At 40.7% G+C, this 21,092-nt stretch overlaps 1 protein-coding gene across 3 annotated transcripts; it reads left to right on the plus strand.

The window, feature by feature from the left end:
* Positions 1–254: 254 nt before the first annotated feature.
* LOC146972559 (palmitoyltransferase ZDHHC3-like) lies at positions 255–19,257 on the plus strand. 3 transcript variants are annotated; one of them, XM_085802945.1, is made up of 8 exons: positions 255–318; positions 5,323–5,352; positions 5,390–5,790; positions 6,514–6,638; positions 7,162–7,258; positions 7,503–7,584; positions 8,912–9,042; positions 18,697–19,248. In XM_085802945.1, exons 3-8 carry the CDS (start codon positions 5,443–5,445, stop codon positions 18,901–18,903), a joined length of 990 nt encoding a protein of 329 aa, XP_085659071.1. In that variant the 5' UTR covers positions 255–318; positions 5,323–5,352; positions 5,390–5,442; the 3' UTR covers positions 18,904–19,248. The 3 variants fall into 3 exon arrangements, with proteins under 3 accessions (XP_085659071.1, XP_085659073.1, XP_085659072.1); XM_085802947.1 differs by lacking the exon at positions 18,697–19,248 and adding an exon at positions 13,846–15,066; XM_085802946.1 differs by lacking the exon at positions 8,912–9,042 and having other exon boundaries at positions 18,697–19,257.
* The last annotated feature ends 1,835 nt before the right edge of the window (positions 19,258–21,092 follow it).

Below are 21,092 nucleotides of genomic sequence, written 5' to 3' on the forward strand. Positions count from 1 at the left end.
CAATAATTAACAAATGAATCATATAAAACTGAGAATTTAGTTTTTTTTAAAAAAGGATCATATTCAGTGTAGCCAAACAAAACATTTTTCCAGCATAAATTAAACTGGGGGTAAATATGATCACTGATAAAGCGTGCATCAAAAATATGTTTCTGGGATATCTGGGAATGTCCTGTGACGTCATGCCCTGGTCACGTCGGCTCCTCTCTCCTACGTGATGACGTGTTGTTGTTGGTGGAGGGGCGGGGCTGCTGCGGACGGATGCTACGGAACAGAGCGTCAGCAGCGGAGCGGCCGGGGAGGATGCGCGACTTCCAGGTGAGATTCAGCGCTGAAATAATCACAGTTAATCATAGGTGAAGGTGTAGAAAGAGAGAGAAAGAGAGAGAGAGACGCGGGCGGAGGTGAACCGCTTCACAGGTGAGCGAGGGTCACTGACCGGAAGTGGACACTAGGACAGGTTAGACAGGCTCGTCCTCTCCCTGCTGCTGCTGACACGACTGTAGCTACGCAAGCTAAAAGCTAACGTCGTTAACGTTAACCTGGGGCTGACGTTAAATGTGTAACGTCTGAGCAGCTACACGGGCATTTAAACTGTCTAATCTGACGTTACAGCTTTCTAAGATTAGTTTTTACAACGTTTTACTTTACTAGCACTTCACCTGGGTAAAAAAATGTGTCTATAGCCAATATATAAGCTCATAGCTTGTTTACCGAGCTCTGACAGAGAAACTTTACAGGTCAGCTGTTAAAAGACAAACCAGTTTAGCCTATCTATTATTGGTATATGTAGATGTATATTATCTAACATCAGTAATAACATGTTTGAGCCATGTCACTTGTCTAAGCGTGATATTTAGAGTTTTGACGTCCTTGTAAGGTTGAACAAGTATCTAATGAGTGTTATGGTTATGATTCCCTTTTTCTTTTCATTTGTTTATTCCAATTATGGGATTGAAAAGGAGGAGGATGAAGATAATTTATAATACCTGCTCCTTTCTTAACACTTAAATCAGATTAAATGCCATAATAGTGAACCGGTTTACAGCCAACAATATAGGTCAAAACTGTTCTTTTTTTATTACATGCTTTTATATAATTTCCCCATTTTTTTGCTTATACATCCTCTTAAACGGGATAATATTTGATATTTGTACAGCTTTTTTTGTCTTCGACTGTTAAGGAATTCCATATTTTGACACCCACCACGGAAATAGCTATACGTTTGTTTCGACTTAGTGTTTGCAGTCCAGTCCAGGTCAGGTCAGGTCAGGTCATCTCCCAGTGTGACCCGTCCATCCACTCGGTTATTTATCTCTCTCATTCAGCTCCATTGACTCACAGACTGCAGAGGTTGTGCAGCTCCCTGCAGCTCACAGCCATGTTTGACCTCTGTATGACAAGAGCTCTCGAACGAAACCTGCTCACCTGCTCGGCTCTCACCTCCAGCTTCCTGTTGTGGGATGTCTGAATTATTACTAGTGTGCACAGAGGGCAGATACTTCTTCATTCTTCTTACTTTGTTTGTCTCACTTCAGTATATTCAGTTAAGTGGGTAACACTTTATAATAAGTATACACTATTAAGCATTAGTTAAGCATTAATACTGAATTCTTCATTTATACTGTAAAGCATGAATGAAAAGTATGTAGTTTATAAATACAGTTAGTGCTTATCAATGATGAGTAAAACATTTTTTAACTGTGTTTATGAACTACATACTAATGAGTATTCATGTGTTATAAATGATAAATTCAGTTTAATGCTGAACTAACTAATGCTTAAAGCAGATAACAGCGGCACGGCCGTTTCGGCTAATGCTGTGTTCAAGGCAGGCTTTTGAAACCGTAAGTTACAGCTTCAAGTCACAACTACGACTTGGTAGCGTTCCAGGTAACCCGTAGCTCGTGTTTTTACCGTCCTGTTGTCTGTGAAAGTTCCCTATAACGGCCACTCGTAACTTCCGACCCGTGAACTCGTACCAGATCGAACTGGTATGACTTCACAGGAAGGAAAAACACAAAGTACGAGTTTCCTTGAACGCACCATGAGTTAGCAGCCCCCGCCCTTGTCAGGCATCAATTGGTCCTCGTGCTACGTCACCACATTCACGCGCATCCCTTGGCTGCACACACAGCCCTTCATGCCGTTCTCTCCCCTCATTGGATAACACTTGTATCCCACAAGGAAAATTTTCTCCTCGGGTTACAGCAGAGCAGAGTGACGGAGAGACTCGTGTTTAGGCTGAAATACTTCATGTAAGTGATTGCTGACGGAAAATAGGACTATTTAGGACTTATATTAACAAAAACATTCCACTGATATCTGCTTTAATAGTGTGTAGTTATTATAAAGTGTTACCGTTCAGTGTTGAAATGTGTTGTCAGTAGACGTACGGCCCTGATAGGACAGTATGTAGCCTACGTATTGGCTCTGATATGGGATGGTGGCTGTTCACCCTCCACTGGTCTTGCAATCATCATATTGCACCAGATCCACACACATAAGATCAAGTTAACATCAGTGTGTGTTCCTGCGATAATTTACATTTATTAACACACTCATTCAATTTTAATTGATTTATATAGGAAAGAAGGGATAATGCATATTTAATATGGACATTTGAATGTAAACATGCCAGATTGTGGCCCCCAGGCTATAGTTTCCATCTGCTGTCCCTTAGCAGGTTGATGTTATGAAGCAGAGGAGACATTCAGAAAGTAAAAACACTAACAACAAAAAGACAGCAGAGAAGAATAAGACAATAGATTTATATAAGAATTGAAACACTAGTAGTGAAGTACTATTAACACACAGTGTGAAACAGCTGAGGTAACTAGAAAAAGGGGGTTATTGTGATATAATAAAAATGAGTTGCATAACTGTTGTATTGACTAACTATTGGCTCCCGTCCCGTTGTGCTTTGATCGTGGGGTATTGATCGATTCAGTATTGGCACTTTTCCTGCTCCAAACTACTGTCGTATTGGCAGCTTTTAAAGAATCCACTAACGGTCGACCTCTGGTTGTCACCGCGCACTAGTTTAGGGTTATAAAGTATTGTTCAGTATGAGGAAGTGTCACATGAAGCACAGACGTGTCTTTATTGTAGAGGAGGGAAGTTAAGTTTCCGCAGCATTATCTATCTATCTATCTATCTATCTATCTATCTATCTATCTATCTATCTGTCTGTCTGTCTGTCTGTCTGTCTGTCTGTCTGTCTGTCTGTCTGTCTGTCCGTCCGTCCGTCCGTCCGTCCGTCCGTCCATCTATCCCCCTCTCTCTATCTTTCTGTCTTTCTGTCTTTCTTTATTTCTTTCTATCTACCCCATTTCTTTGTCTTCTTTCTTTCTTTCTTTCTTTCTTTCTTTCTTTCTTTCTTTCTTTCTTTCTTTCTTTCTTTCTTTCTTTCCGAGGAGGGGGGTTTGGTTCTTAATTTTTAGGCGTGTGTGTGTAAGGCTGTGAGGTAATGTTATTATTAATGATGGTTTTATGGGCAATAAGGAAGTGTAATTAATTAAAGTTGGATGAAAAGTTAAAAAAAAAAGTCTTTCTTTCTTTCTTTCTTTCTTTCTTTCTTTCTTTCTTTCTTTCTTTCTCTCTATCTCTTTCTTTCTTTCTTTCTTTCTTTCTACCCCCTTTTTCTGTCCTTTTCTTTCTTTCTTTCTTTCTTTCTTTCTTTCTTTCTTTCTTTCTTTCTTTCATTCTTTCTACCCCCATTCTTGTCATGGCCCTTGGTCTTCCGCCATTTAGTGGCTCGGTTTTCTGTTCTGTTTTGTTATTGGACTCCTAGTTTCTGTGTTTCCCTGTTTAGTTTAGTTCCTGTTTTATTTTGAAGTTCTGTGTTGTGTCATGGTCTGTGTCTTGTCCTAGTTTCCTGTTTTATTTTGAAGTCCTTGTCTTGTCTTCCTGTGTTTTCCCCCCTCAGTCTCCTTGCACACCTGTCCTGCGTTTCACATCATCAGCTCTGCTCCTTGTGTGTCCACCAATCAGGTTTCTTTGCCCTCCTGTCTCCTCACCTGTTGCTTGTTGGTTTGATTAGTTCTGTTGTATTTAGTCTCGTGTTTCTTTCAGTTCCATGTTGGATTATTGTTCGTGTCACGGTGTTCTGTCATGTGTCCTGTTCCTGCCTGTTATTTGTAGTAAACTCAGTTTGCAAATGCTCGCTCCTGCGTTTGGGTCCTGCCTGCTTCCACATCCTGACAATTCTTTGGTCTTTTTACTTCTTTTTCTTTCTTTCTACCCATCTCTCTGTGTCTCTTTCTATTGTTCTTTCTTTCTTTCTTTCTTTCTTTCTTTCTTTCTTTCTTTCTTTCTTTCTTTCTTTCTTTCTTTCTTTCTTTCTTTCTTTCTTTCTTTCTTTCTTTCTTTCTTTCTTTCTTTCTTTCTTTCTTTCTTTCTACCCCCTTTCTCTGTCTTTTTACTTCATTCTATCTATCGATCCATCTATATATTTGGACAAAACAGGATTTTTGAAGATGTCAGTTGAACTTTGGCAAAAACTTGATGGGAAAGGTAGTAAATCTGAACAGGGAAATTCCCTTTCTCATACAGAAAAAAGATAAAAAGATAACTAGATTAATTATCCATCTCTCTCTCAGCTAATCAATTAATGAACTAATTCTTGGAGCTCTTCATTTCAGAAGTTCCCCTCACAGCTTCCTAATTCACATCGTGAGCTTATCAAAATTATTCTTTCAACCAAAAGAGAGAGTATCCAAGTATCCAGTTCATGATATGTCAGGAAGAGAGGAGCAAACAACACACACAAGTACACAAATAAAATGTTTTTGCCTTATGTTATGTTATGTTTATTTATTTGATATGGACATCACAAATAGACTGTTCCAGTGGACAGAACAGATGCTTTGCTTGGGTGTGTTTAGCACATGTGCTAATTTTCAACACCAGTCCATAGGCGGCAATTCAAAAAGCACAGAACATATTATCAACAGTATAAGATAAAACCAAGTGCATGACACTACATCATGACAGTAGCATACTAAAAAATACAGAGCACAAGATCAACGAGAGGAGACTCAGCAAACAGAAATCATGATCGTAACAGTAAAAATAGTAACAATGAAAAAGTCCATATTTATAGAGGACTGTGAGCATTGTTGTTTTGCTTTTAACCATGCTTTTAATCCTCTATTAAACGAGTTTGTTTCAGTCTCCAGTTTCAGGTGAGTGGGTAAAGTGTTCCATAGGTTAACCCCTTATATTGAGAAGGCAGACTGTCCAAATGATGTTGTACACACTTGAGAAAATCTTCTGAAGAATCAAACTGTATCTAAATCTAACCTGCTCCTCTCTCCTCAGCATGTGGTGACTGAGGCGTGAAGACGTAGTGTGTGTCAGGCGGCGGCGGCGGCAGCAACAACAGCAGCAGCAGGAGGAGGAGGAGGAGGAGGAGGAGGAGGCATACAGCTTGGATGAAGGATGAAGAGCCCGGTGCACCGGTGCAGGGACGTGGAGCATGGGCGCGCGCACGCCAACGACGGGGTGGGGACCACCACCACCTGCCTGCAGAGCGAGCAGCGCATCCCCATCTCCAAAGACGTCATCACGTCCTCGTCGGCCTCGGCCATGTGGTTCATCCGGGATGCCTGCGGCATCGTGTGCGCCGTCATCACCTGGATGCTGGTGCTGTACGCAGAGTTCGTGGTGCTGTTCGTGATGCTGCTGCCCTCCAAGAATCTGACCTACAGCATCGTGAACGGGACCCTGTTCAACACGCTGGCCTTCCTCGCCCTCGCCTCGCACGTCAGGGCCATGTGCACTGACCCTGTACGTAGTAGGGATATAACTCACACACACACACACACACACACACACACACACACACATAGAAGAGAGGATTTAGGTCTTATCTTTGAATAACCCTGAACTTTAATTAAATTACAGCACATTGAGCCTCTGCCTATTTATTTCAACGTGATGATTAATTAGCTGAGGATTACTGAAAGCAGGGACTGCAGGTGAATAGGATAAAAATTTAAACTAACAGATATCACCATGAAACTTCCCAAGTTTATCACTTACAATAAGACCAATATTTTTTGTATTACAACTTGTGTCACATTTTATGTTTGAATATGTAAATGAGGCAATATCTAATGAAATATGCGTTATTTTGCATACCTTTCCAGAACCAAAATCTGAACAATAGATAAAGCCACTTTTTCTTGTTTTATTTTATTGACACATTGGAGTCAGAAGTTTTTACTGAGAGAATTTTGCATATCTCTTTTTATCACTCTGAACAAGAAATACTGTCACCAGCCCTGAAAAATTAAATTTCGCCATGTTTTTAGGAATAAAATGTTGTATAAATCAGGCTGTGAGTGATATATCAACAATTCTCTCAGTAAAAACCTTCAGAATGTAGACAGGAATAAAACTGGAAGGTTTGGTGTCTGTACGACGTGCTGCTGAAGTGGAGATTTGAGTCTGAGGCTTGTCTTGTCGGTTTCTTGTCTAAAGTTGTCCTGTGTGTTTCCTTTCCTGCAGGGCGCTGTTCCTAAAGGGAATGCTACTAAGGAATACATAGAAAGCCTTCAGCTGAAACCAGGGCAGGTGGTTTACAAATGTCCAAAGTGCTGCAGCATCAAACCCGACCGAGCGCACCACTGCAGGTAGGACGGGAAATCCTCTCTGGAGCGTCTGTGTTTGCATTCACAAGTCCAGCAGCATGCTCCCAGCCTGAGCCGTTCATTTACAGGCCACTAATTACGTGATAATGTCAAGAAATAGCTAAGAAATAGCTAAGAAATAGCGGCCAATTTAACTGTCATTATTTTCATGAAGGCAAAGATTATACATGCTTTTCATACTTTGAATTTTTTGGGAAAGGCCAGATTATTTCTCTTGCAATTGACTGTTATTTATGGCCTATTTCTACGCAATCAATCATTAGTTCTTGGCTATATTTCTCGACATTACTATAAGATTGACTGTTATTTCTTGACTATTTCTTGACATTTTCACATAATTAGCTGCCTGTGAATTAAAGGGTTACCAAAAATGTCAAGTATTACAGTCATTTTGAACAGCTTTTTCCCAGAATGCAATGCTTTTCACTTTCCACTGATGTTGTCCTTCTGCACACTTTCCTTTTACCCCCGTGTGTAACTCGCTGTCGTCTCGTCTCTCTCACAGTGTTTGCAAACGCTGCATAAGGAAGATGGACCACCACTGCCCCTGGGTCAATAACTGTGTCGGGGAGAACAATCAGAAGTACTTTGTGCTTTTCACAGTAAGTTCACTGCAACAATAAGTCTATTATAATATATGCTGACCCAAACGTAGCATTAGATCATAAACAGAAGAAGGGGACTGGGAGGAAGCATTTCTATTTGTGTGTCACTGGAAGTCGATGTGCATCAGTGCAGTACAGATGCAGCGGGGTTTTTTTAATAATAACCTCTATTTGCAGTTGGTGTGTGTGGTGAACCGTCCTTCATTGTGTCCTCTTTTTTCTTTTTTCTTTTTTAACCCAGATGTACATTGCACTCATCTCTCTCCACGCTCTCGTCATGGTGGTCTTCCATTTTCTCTACTGCTTTGAAGATGATTGGACAAGTGAGTGTTTCTCTTTTTTTTTAAAGATCCGTAGCCCTCAATGTCCTTCACGCTCAAAAAAAAAGAAAAGAAAAGTAAGGCTGTTTTCAAAACCCAGAGCTGGAGCACTGAACTGAATTAATTATATTTTACTTCAACTTTTGCGGGAGCAGGATTTCTCTCAGGAAAAGGTGATTGTAGTAGCTGAAGAACCCATCCACCCTTTTTATCTGGACTTTTTTTCCAGCTGTAAATTAAATTCTATCTTAGTGTGAAGTAAAGCATAAAATAAAGAAGCAATTTGCAACTTTAAAAGTCAGGAATCATTGAATATTTTTATTGGAATGAATTTCCTATGATTTTTTACACTATGAAATCAAATATTGCTTAAAAAGTTTGTCCCAACACTGCTGCAGATGTTCCCAACACTGTGATGTTTCTACCTTCTGTCCAGTTCATAGAAAACCAGCCACCCCAACCCCCCATATCCAGCTGTGCAGGATATAGATCAATAACTGATAAATAACCAGATAGTTTGACATTCAAGTCTCAAGTCTGCAACATATATAACTAGACCGAGTGTTGTCAAAGGACCTCACTTTGGTTGTATAATTTTAGAGAGCTGGGGACTTTTAAGGTCAATTTTAAGATGCTCAAACTGGACTCACATGCTCTGTCCTCATGGTTCTGGTTAACAGCCGAGCTGCTGGGTTGTGAATGAGCTGAAAGGAGCCTGGTTGAATAGTGAATTACAGTAATCAAGTTCTGCTTCAAACGGAGACATGAATCAGCCTTTCAGCATCTTTTACTGATTTATGAACGTTCATAGCTTGTTTTTCTGAGGTGGCGACTTTATGCCAAGACGTTTCAGCTCTGATTTAACTCAGGGAGATCATTTTCCACAGGTGATTCAACATGAATAACACTTTAAAATTACATTTTTTGTAAATCGAATCATATCAAACTCTATATCAAGCGACTTCACAGGGTAAAGTGAAGAAAAATTATACAGTAGCTCAGGTTTACTTCAGACAAAAGACAGCTTTCATTTTTTTTTTGGCTGAGACGTAAAAACTAATCAACAAATTTGATCAGTAACCTGCTAAATCTCTGTTTCCCAAACACTTTTTTCTCCCCCCTCCCTCATGATGAAGCAGCTTGAGCAGGTGACTAGTGAACGCGGCCGTGCACCGACCTGCTTCAGACTGAGCTGTAGCTGCTGTAGTTTCTCTGACTGTAGTTGTAGCAGCTCCTCATGTGACCCTTCTTCTTCGCCCTGTCACTTCTCTTCCTCCATGTCCCTCCATCCTCCCCTCCCTCCATCCTCCTCTCCTCTCCCCTCCCCCAGAGTGCAGTTCCTTCTCCCCCCCAGCAACAGTCATCCTCCTTATACTCCTGTGCTTTGAGGGCCTCCTCTTCCTCATCTTCACCTCTGTGATGTTCGGCACCCAAGTCCACTCCATCTGTACCGACGAGACTGTAAGTGAACCGTTGAGCGACCACAGCGATCCTCCTCCTCTTGATCCTTTTTTTAACTTGCTGCTCTCCGGCCACTCTTTCTCAGATTTTTCTCCCTGCTGCTTTTACCCTTTGCTTTTTTTTTCTTCTTTTTTTTAATATTACTATCTTTGACTTTCTCCTTCTGATTCTGAAACTGTTACAGCAAAGTGATGTTTGTCCCTCTGCAGCCTGAGCTACAGAGCACTCAGAAAGTATTCAGACAGTAGAGCTGGGCGGTTTCTTATAGGGATGAATGCTCATGAACGCTCCCATTAGGGAAATTGGATTAATTGCAATGAGTCCTAGATGTTGGTTTCTGTGGATAATTGTCCAGCTTTATTTCAGAGCACTGCAACTTTTCCCCATGTTGTTATTTTGCAGCCTTACCTTAGCTAGAAAAAAAATCGTCTATCAGTCTGTTATACATGACTGAAGAAGAGAGTGCAAATACATTAAAAAAAGAAAAAATGAAATCTCAAATTGATACAAGTGTCCAGACCCTCGTGGCTATGATGCTTTCATATCTCTTGATCATTAATTAGTTGGACATGTAGTTAGAAAGGCCCACACCTGCTGAGACACGGTGTCACAGCTGATGATGCAGATCAGGTCCAAGAAACTTAAGAAATAAGGAGGAAGGCTATATAGGTGTATATAGTAGTTAAGGCAATATACTCTATAGTTATAGAGTCCAGAGACAGAGCTGTATACGTCTTTATATATGTACTGTATATGCCTATTAGAGAGGTAAAGATTAGTGATAATATATTAGAATAAATCCAGCCAAATGAATTTATAAATTAGGTAATTTACTGACAGATTATAATGACAAGGAAGCTTGATAGTTAATTTATGAATGGGGGTGGGAGTAAATAAGTTTCACTTCTTCCCACTCCTTTTAGGATATGAAAAATCTAATTATTTTCATTTTCAGTTATTTTTATTTTTAATGTGTTGTCTTTGTAAAGTATTTATTTGTTGCGTATGTCCATTACTGTTTATTATTTCTTATTTCTTTTAACATGTCTGAAACAAACTGAAATTAACTAAGATAAAGAGAGAGAGAGAGAGAGCTTGGTATCAGAGGTGGAACCAGGAACCTGTAGAGAGGAGAGACACTTCCTGAACGTTACCAAGCAGCTTAATCTTGGCTTCACCAGACAAGAACATCTGGTTTCTCTCAGGCTCAGTGACCTTTAGCGGCTTTTGTTTTACAAAGTTTCACAGAAGAGAGACCGTTTTCTGTGGCCACAGCCCTAGAGGAGTCCTGGTTCTTCTGCTTCCTCCAGTCCACACAGTCCTGTCTCTGAGCTGCAGCTGCTGCTTCCTCCTCATGGTTTCTGATCTGATCCGCATCGTCAGCTGTGAGACCTTATAGAGACTAGTGTGTGTCTGTCCATGCATCATGTCCAGTCAGCTCAGTTTTACCACAGGTGGATCCAGTCATGGTGCAGAGACATCTCAGAGATGATCAAGAGAAATGGACTAGGAGACTAAGACATCCCAGTAAAGTGTCTGAACACTTACATTAATGTGAGATTTGAGTTTTTCCCTTTTTAACACATCTGTAAAAACTGTCATTATGGAGTATTGAATGGGGAAAAGTGAATTTTATTGATTGTAGCATGAGCCTGCAACAAAACAAAATGTGAGAGAAGTGCAGGGGTCTGAATACTTTCTGAATGCACAGTAGTACAAAGTACAGCAAATTTCCCAAAGCAGAAACCATGGCTGCAGATATTTTCTGACTGGTAGTGTTCAGAGTCAGTGCCTTTGATGTAAATTCATGGTTTCTGTGACATAAGCGTTCACAGTGATGATGATAATGAGACCATGTTGGGTAGTAGAGCAGGGCTGAGGACGGCGACCACAATGACAACCGTTACATGTACATACACAAGTCAAAGTTTCACATGGTCGCATCGGTGCAAATGCATGATGATCTTTAGTCAGACAAACCTAAACAGCAGAGAGAGACTTTAACTGGGCCGGTGAAGAGGAAACTGATGTTTAAACCACGCCGGCCAACGCAGCACCTGCTGCTCAGTGCTCATATGCTTCTTTTAAAGTTGCATAACTACAGATGATTAGAAGATGGGTCATCAAGTTCCACACTTAGACTTCAAACCCTCCACACTGAGAGCAGAAAAATAATATTTATATTTATATATCTGTTCTGCAACAGCTGTTTCAGTGCCCAGACTATACAGATGTGTTGAACTGTACCGGCACTGGGTGGACGGGAAACTGCACAGTTTTTTTGTTTTTTTTTCTGCACACATAAGCAACAGTCTCATTCATCTTAAAGTTATAATCTGAAACTTCTCCACATCAAAATGTCTAAAATGACTGGAGCTGTCATTCACAGCTCTGGAAAAAATAAAGAGACCACTCCAGATGTTTCTCTTCATGCTGGCAGCCAGCACTGATCAGGTGATCACCTGAACCAAATCATATTTATCGAGGAAGATTATAAACCACTGCTGTGATTAAAAATGCGGGTTATTCCACTAATGTGGATCTCTGAACTCTGATTATGAACGTGTTTTCTTTGCATTATTATTCAAGCTCTGAAAACACTGCGTCTTCATTATATACTGCAAATACATTCTCTAAATGACGATATTTTTGTTTTAAATCTGGGACAAATGTTGTCAGTGTTCATTTTACTCAAACACGTACCTATAAATAGTAAAACCAGAGCATCTGATCGTTTTGAAGTGGTCTCTTTCATCTTTTCCAGAACTGTATATTTGCTGAGTTGTGTTCTTTCACATTATCCCAAATGTTTCCAGTCATTTTCTAACCCATTGATTTTAATCATTAACTGACCCTTTCACTTGGTGGACTGTCAGTGCTGTGATGCTACCTATGATGCACATGCAACAGTTTCATTTGAACACATCACACGTTTTTTCTAGTATTTCAGCCAGATGAAGGATTTCCGTCGTTAGTGACCTCAGTCTTAAGTTAAGGGAGAAAAAGGCTCAGCTATCAGCAGCTGGAGACGCCCTTTCCTGTTTTCGTTGCAGAGCATCAATGATTCACTGATTATTAAATAGAAACTGCTTGATTCAGTGTTTCTATCACCAGGTCTGTTTGTCAAACAAACTGTAAATGTGAACCTGCTTTAATCAGTATTTTTACTGGTTATTATCACTGTCTAATTTTGATTTGGTTCAAATGAGAGACCCATGGTGGCAGAATGACAAACTAATGTGCTGCTGACTGAACATGATGCATGCTGCTGCAGTGGTGACCTGCCACAATGTCAACACACTGAGTGCCACATATTGATTTTCTATGGCGTTTTTTTTTTTTCTCACTACTTCCAACAGCTCAGGTCTTATTTAAATGTGGAGCTGAGGATGACATTGATTGACTCAGCCTCTCCTTGCACACAAACATATTGACAACTCACCCCCCGACTGTCAAGAGTCAGCTGGGAGAAGTCTGGTCTCATCAGTGGACCATTAAATCCTGCTCCTCTCTATGAGCCTGTCATTCAGGGTGCATACTAGCGCAGCGCTCACTTCTTTCATATGCAGCTGCAGCATCCCCCACCATGACAGGCGTCCCTGTTAGGTTTAGGTGAGCTGCACAACACCACAGGTCAGCTTCACTGTGTCACATGAGGATTAAAACCTGCAGGAGACATGCAATGCAACTGCAGGTTTTTATTTCCAAGAAACATGAATCCGCGGTCGGCTTGTTCCACCATCTCCTATGATTAGAGGATGCAAATCCTGTATAATCTCCATGATTATGATTTGCAGGAGAGCTCTGGCTGGTTGTTTTTTGTTTTTTTTTGCATTCGCACTAAAAATAGAAGCGTGTTTCTTGCGTTTCAGAAGCATCACACTCACTGTTGCCTACAAATAAATGCTTGTTGACTTGAAAATGTATTTTAATTTACACTGTGTATTATCTCCACGTTTACACAGTAAAAGAGAGAGAGGGACCAAGGTGATTTAAAGGGATAGTTCAACATTTTGCCAAATTGGCCCATTGCCATAATCCCCATAGTCATAGCAGTAGGTTTGTTACCTTTAATTGTCGGTGCAAGCTATTTTTAGAACGGCGGAGCAGAGCTGCTCAGAGCTACGCTACGGAGGCTCATGGGATTTCTTGGTTTCCCTCATCAAACTCATCAAATACACAATCCAACAACTCCAAAACGCTCTGGTGGACAAGTTGTGACCTGCACATTCACCACGCTATGAGATAATAACAGATCGTTACCAGACAGAGTTGTTTTAGAGGTAAATTCATGTAAAACCACTGATGCGTGTTCCCGTCTGGGGCAGTTTTTCAACAAGCAGTTTCTGCATTTACCTTAAAAACAACTCTGTCTGGTAACGTTCTGTTATTATCTCATAGCGTGGTGAATGTGCAGGTCACAACTTGTCCACCAGAGCGTTTTGGAGTTGTTGGATTGTGTATTTGATGAGTTTGATGAGGGAAACCAAGAAATCCTATTAGCCTCCGTAGCGTAGCTCTGAGCAGCTCACGGCTCTGCTCCGCCGTTCTAAAAATAGCTTGCACCGACAATTAAAGGTAACAAACCGACTGCTATGACTATAGGGATTATGGCAATGGGCCAATTTGCCAAAAAAGTTGAACTATCCCATTAATAATGAAGGTGGGAGGGCTTTGACATGAGGGAGGGTTTATGACCCAACTTGATGACATGTTTGACATATTTAGCTAGTTATTATTTTATTAATCTGGTCCCAGAAGCACAACAACGTGGACTGAAGTTTGGTTGTCTCTCGTTTTCAGGGAATAGAGCAGTTGAAAAAGGAAGAGAGAAGATGGGCTAAAAAAACTAAGTGGATGAACATGAGGGCGGTATTTGGACACCCTTTCTCCTTATTGTGGTTTAGTCCCTTCTCCACCCCTGACCATGGGAAGGCGGAGACATACCAGTATGTGGTGTAGGAGCTCAGCTCATGCAGGGAACCAGGCAGCCGGGTCAGAACCAGACAACCAGCCGTCGCTGAGCAGAGGCTCTGGCTGTCGTTCTGTCGCCGAACATGAACTGTGTCCGTCTGTCTGTCTGTCTGTCTGTCTGTCGCTCTGTAGCCGTGGACTGGCTGCTCATCTGCTTTTTTTTGTGTTGCCAAAACCCTTTTAAGTGCGCTCGATTGATCGACAACGTCATTTCTGTGTTGCCTTGAGTCGCTGAGAAAGAGAAACACTATTTTCTTTTTCTTTTTTAGTTTGTGAATCCTGTTTGCAAACACTGTGACCAGTCTGTTTTTATTTTTATCTGATCTACTTCTCTTTGTGTTGTATCAGAAGCCTTGTTTTTCTTTCTTTTTTTATAACTGACTGTCTTTTCTTGCTTTCCCTTTGATGAACGGTTATTTAAATTTAATTATGAAAAAAAAAAAATCATGTTTTATTAACATTTCCATCTCTGGTCATGTGGATAGTTTCACAAAGTGTTCAGACCCCTTCGGTTTTTATTATGGAGTCAATTATCATTCCCTCATCAGTCTCAACTCAGTAGCTCATAATGACTAAATCGAATATTTAAATATTTTAGATATTTTAACAAAATGTATTAAAAAGGAAAAACTGTAATATCACTTTATTATACATCTTCAGACTTTCCATTTCTCTGAGTCTTTACACTTTGACTGGATCCACCTGTGGTAAAACTGAGCTGATTGGGCATAATGTAAACACACACACAGACTTATGTCCAATCAGAGAAATGGAGGCTGAATACTAAACGTTAATGTGATATTACATCAGTTTTGTCTTTAATAGTTTCTACAAAGTCCCTTTTAACTTTATCATTATGGGATGTTCGGTGTAGACTGATTTGGGAAAATAAAAATATTTTCTTTTTCATTGTGAAGAGAATGAAATTTCCTGAGGGCTACAATTTCTGGTTGTTTTCATTGTAGATTAATGTCAAAGTCTCTTTTATTTTGAAACTCTAAACTCCCCAAAGCAGCAAATAATCTCCAGTACCTAGGACATTATACGTTGCTGTTGTTATTCATTCAGATCTAAGACATCACGGTTGTAAGTTGTAAAAATGGACAGAATTAAACTTGTAAAGGGGTCCACTGGATCAGAGTTAGATTCACAATGTTGTCTTGTTGCATTGTGTCTTTTAAACTGTGCCAAGTGCATCACATAAAAGGTTGTGGTTGTAAAAATGTCTTATAATCCAACCAGTTGGGTAAAAAAAAAAAAAGGTATTTGACGTCCTGGCTTGTTGAACTTGGCGGGTGTGTGACAGAATAACTCATGACTAAAACACTAAAAATGTAAATTGCTCTCTGAATCTGATGCATCAACCAGTGTTTAACTGTAAAATACTGAGCTTTGAACCTAATGATGAAAAAAAAGAAGATCAATGACTAAAATGTTATTTCAGTCTCACATCATGAATCTTTTTTTTTTTTTTGGTGATATTGTCCTTTAATCTGAGGTAAAACAAGCCAGGAGGTTTTCTTGTTTCTCCCTGTTCCATCAGACAGAAGCTGATTATTATGAGCTCGCCTCGGTCTCTCTGACTCATCCTTACAAAAGCTCTTTGAGGAAGACGAACTGGTTTCAGTCGGAACAATGTTGTGAACTTGAAGGAGGTTGATTGAACGTTGCTGACGGCCGACCGACCGACCGCACGGCCAATCAGAGAGAATTCAGACGACTCAACACTGTGTTGTGATGCAGCCTGATGCTGTTGGTCCCAAACTTTCATTGTGCTTTTGGAAAAACCTTCAAGACAGCGAAATTGTTTTGTTTTTTTGTTGGTTTCAAGTCTTTTTTTTTTAGTTAAAGGTAGAGTCTGTAGGTTTCTTTGTTGCAGTTTATAAACTCAACATTCAATTTCTCAGATTCAGCTGTGCAAATGTGGCATAATATGCGAACAATACAATATCCTCATTGGTAGAAGAAGCCCATTGGAGAGAAGAAAATCCTACAGACTCTGCCTTTAAAGCTTGACGAGAGGGAAAAAAACAAACAGATGTAAATGGTTTTAGCATCAGGCTGCAGTGTAACCAAACACAGGGGTCTGAATACTTCCTGAACACGCTGTGTGATGTGATGTGATGTGTGGACTCTGCCCTGGTTTGCAGACAGCTCTGCTCTCCTGCAGTAACACCGACGCTGCCTAGTCTGTGTGTGTGTGTGTGTGTGTTTGTGTGTGTGTGTACAGTATGTGTGCATCACGATCAGTTGCCAGAGAAACGGTTCTTGAGCTCCGGGCACATGTGTTGTTTTCGATGTCTGTGAGCTTGTGCCAAATTTAACGAGCGATTAAACTCCTCTGAAATGAAATGACACTGATGCTAAAACAGTCTCTGCTGCACAAGACGTGTCGCTTGTTACTAAAGGAGTTAAAGGGCAGAGCTGTATGTATTACAGATGTGCAGCAGCTGGATTCTGAACTCATTTAACAAAAAGCATTAACTCAACTTCCACTTTTGAATTTATCTATCTACAAAACTGGCGAACTCACACATTGTACTTATCGTTTTAGAGTTTCTCCTGTTTCTGCTCTTTGTTTACATTATATGGTTTGTATCGTATGTGAATGCATGGAGCCGGGTGAAGAGAGGTGACGTGTGACTGTGCGGACAGAGTGATGGTGGAGTGGAGAAGATGATTTGTTTTTTGTTTTTTTACAGAAGTCTTTCTAAAATATTCTGCAGATATTTCAGCAGATGTGCAGAGAATAAATACTTCTCAGTTGCAATGCAAAACAAACCCTGTGTTCGCTCGCTTTATTTGAACGCAGCAGGCGATTAAAAAGAAATGTCTCTTCCTTCCCCCCTTGCATACACTTCTTTTTCTGATTTCTCTCATGTCCTGCATTGTTAAACTTCCTCCTCCTCCTCCTCCTCTGTCCTCGTCCTCCATTCTCCCTCCTTCCACTTTACTTTACTGTGTAATCTGGTTTCTTCCCTCCCCTCCGTGCGATCTTCTCTCCGCACTCATGCATTCGCTTTGGTTGAACTCACTCTGCCTAAAGCTTTCTGAAGCAGACAGCCTAGAATAACCTTGACGGAGGTAAGCTTGCAAAACAGAGGTCAAATTAGCCGTCTCATCCAAAGCTTAACACATCTTCAAAGCATGTTCATCTCAATCAGAGGAGTGCACTTTTCTTTTTATTTTTCTGTTCTTTTCTTCGTTGCTGTTTCAGATTCAACCAAACATGATGGATGAATGAGTGATCCCTGTGGTGCATGCTCTGTTTTTGAACATTTCAACAACAAAAAAAATCTCCTTCTCCTCGTGCTTAGGTGTCTTTGTGTTTTGTTTTGATTTTCAAAGCGCATGTGCAGTGTTTTATTCAGTCTTGGGCATGTTTCTTAGATAGAAGACTTGAATTATTCTTCTCAGTGGGGATGCACCATAACTGTTGGTAAAGATATTGGCAACTGATCACACCAATAAGTCTGATAAAGAAATTTTTCGCCGACTACTAGAGCCAATTATAATGAGCCAACAGTGATTGAATCTTGATTTCATTACGGTCAGAACAAAGTAAAAACAAGCACTCCGACACGTTTTCGGCCGTAGTGATGACGGTTATATTATTTTGTTAAAGGGATAGTTCAACATTTTGGCAAATTGGCCCATTGCCATAATCCCTATAGTCATAGCAGTAGGTTTGTTACCTTTAATTGTTGGTGCAAGCTATTTTTAGAACAGAGGAGCAGAGCTGATCAGAGCTACACTACGGAGGCTAATGGGATTTCTTGGTTTCCCTCATCAAACTCATCAAATACACAATTCAACAACTCCAAAACACTCTGGTGGACAAGTTGTGACCTGCACATTCACCACGCTATGAGATAATAACAGAACGTTACCAGACAGAGTTGTTTTAGAGGTGAATTCATGCAAAACAGCTGATGTGCGTTCCCGTTGGGAGCAGTTTTTCATCAAGCAGTCTCTGCATTTGCCTGGAAAACAACTCTGTCTCATAACGTTCTGTTATTATCTCATAGCGTGGTGAATGTGCAGGTCACAACTTGTCCACCAGAGCGTTTTGGAGTTGTTGGCTTGTGTATTTGATGAGTTTGGTGAGGGAAACCAAGAAATCCCATTACGTAGCTCTGAGCAGCTTGCGGCTGCTTGATCGGCGGCTTCGTTAAAACCACATGCACATGGCCAAGAGGAGGGTTAGCAAAACAGAGGAAAAGCGACCAGACTTGCATAGTTCCCCTTTAAATTCATCTTTTCTCACTATATCTTAACCTTTTTTAACCTCAGCTGTGTATATAAACTATTCGATATGTTATCAGTTATGAGAAGCAAGAAGTCATTGGCATTGGTGTAAAAACAAAACAGTTATCGTGCATCCCTACTTCTCAGGCTTGTCTCACATAACTCACATGTCCCTACATTGAATAAAATAGCTAGTTGGGAGTAAAGCACACACACAGTTTTTATTTTTTTTAGTCTGGACAGTTTTACTTGTGTCTGAGAAGCTAGCCCAAAAAAAAAAAAAAAGCTATTAAACCATATTATTTGTGAAGTGCTGCCATCAACTCTGTGTCATAGCTGTGACTGATGTGCATGCAGAGGAGCGATCCACAGTCACTCGGCTGCTTTCACCTCACAGCTTGCTTGTGTCTCCTCCTCCTCTTCCTCCTCCAGGGAATCGAGCGTCTGAAGGGCGAGACGGGGAAGTGGGGGAAGGTGCCGTGTCGGGAGGCGGTGCGGACGGCGTTCGGGGGCCCGTTCTCTCTGTCCTGGTGCAGCCCCTTCAGCGGGCTGAGCTGCAAGAGGAGCCCCCAGGAGCACGTCACCGTCCCTCAGGGGGAGATCATCGAGGAGGACGTCATCGAGATCCCACTCGCCTAGCTCAGTCAAAACCTCTGTGGACCGAGCTTTTCTACTACGTAGCAAGAAGCCACCTGAAACCTGGGAGTTTATATTTATATATTTTTATTTTTTATCTCCATTGAACATTCACATTCCACACGTCCACTTCCTGTCTCAGCGGATTTCAGCCATGTCCGAGGTACTTTAGGGAAGCAAACTATTACCAAACCTCAGCATCTTGTCCCTTTATAAAATGCACTGTCATTGCACACACTGTAAAGAGAATCTTATACTCCTGTGAATATTATCTTTTAACTGTTTTAACTCTGCAGTATTTTCCCGTAAAAGGATAGTTCAACATTTTGGCAAATTGGCCCATTGCCATAATCCGTATAGTTTTAGGAGTAGGTTCGTTACCTTTCATTGTCGGTGCAAGCTATTTTTAGAACGGTGGAGCAGAACGGCAAGCTGTTCAGAGCTACGCTACGGAGGCTAATGGGATTTCTTGGTTTCCCTCATCAAACTAATCAAATACACAATCCAACAACCCCAAAACGCTCTGGTGGACAAGTTGTGACCTGCACATTCACCACGCTATGAGATAATAACAGAACGTTACCAGTTGTTCTAGAGGTAAATTCATGCAAAACAGCTGATGCACGTTCCCTTCAGGGGCAGTTTTTCAGCAAGCAGTCTCTGGATTTACCTCTAAAACAACTCTGTCTGGTAACGTTCTGTTTTTATCTCATAGCGTGGTGAATATGCAGGTCACAACTTGTCCACCAGAGCGTTTTGGAGTTGTTGAATGTGTATTTGACGAGTTTGATGAGGGAAACCAAGAAATCCCATTAGCCTCCGTAGCGTAGCTCTGAGCAGCTCGCGGCTCTGCTCCGCCGTTCTAAAAATAGCTTGCACCGACAATTAAAGGTAACAAACCTACTGCTATGACTATAGGGATTATGGCAATGGGCCGATTTGCCAAAATGTTGAACTATCCCTTTAAATCAGTATATTATAGAACTATCTAGTGAAGTGAAGGAGCTGAGAGGACTCGGAGCTGGCTGATTTAGCACAGTGACTGTACTCTGCTGCCTTTCTCTGAGGACTTTAATTCACCTCGTGCCTTAATCTTAATCCTTCTTTTATGAACAAATGTTTAAGCATGACACATTCTGTTTACTGTCCAGTCTTTATCCTGTGACCTGTGTCTGACTGCAGTCGCCATTTCCATCCTCATCGTCCCTCCTGTGGAAAACAGATGGTACCTGCCCGACTTCCTGTTATTTTCGAGATTGCTGTGTAATGAGTGAGCTGGAGAGCGGCTGCTCAACAAGGGCTTTTAAACTGTAAATGGGTGCTGGATGTCACGGGGCCACGCAAGTTTTTTTTTTAATATCATGTTTACATTATTTCAACAAGTCACTGTTGTTTTTCATTTTTGAATTCTAAAATAAATCGATGGTTCGTATGAACTGTATGTTACAAATAACATCGTCTACAAGAGTTTGGGCCTTGAAAAAATAATTGTGTTGATTTTCTACAAACCTGTCTGCACAGATTTAGACCTCAAGGGTTTTTACAGCTGCCCTGAATTTTCTAAGGGTAGAGTGATACGAGTACAACAACGTAACCCAGATACTGAATGCAGGTGTTTGTGCTGGTACATCAACAGTAACTCTACTCTCTGTGTGTGCTCACACATCAAACTAAACTCACCACAAGGAACTCAGGGAATGAGAAGATGGAGGAGGAAACGTTCCCAACAATTCATTTCCCTGTTAATCACACATCAGAATTTATATCAAGATTATTTACCTGGTCTGAAAATAGGAAAATACTCAGTAAAAAAAACCTTTACCTGTACAATAATTACATGATACTACAGTCTGTGAACTTAGAACAAAAACTAGAAGTTTTCATTTTTGTTCAGGACAGAACCAAACTGTTTTCTCTGCTTCCAGTTGTTCTGCTCAGCCAGATGTTTGTTGTAGCCTGACATTAACAAGGCAGTGTGGAGTCGATCATCTAATTTTGTGAATAAGAGCATTTCCCAATATTTTAAACAATTCCTTTAATTCAACAAGATGGTCCAACATGTGCATCACATCATATGTTCACAATATTAGTGCAGAGTTTCTGTGATTACATCTTTTTTTTATCACAACAACTTTCAGCATCACTGTTTTCCAAAGTAAATGAGCATCAAGCAGGGAACATGAGGTACGAGA

The sequence above is a fragment of the Trachurus japonicus genome, chromosome 16 (assembly GCF_045865225.1).
Source record: "Trachurus japonicus isolate A0001 chromosome 16, Traja_1.0".
NCBI classification, from domain to species: Eukaryota; Metazoa; Chordata; class Actinopteri; order Carangiformes; family Carangidae; genus Trachurus; species Trachurus japonicus.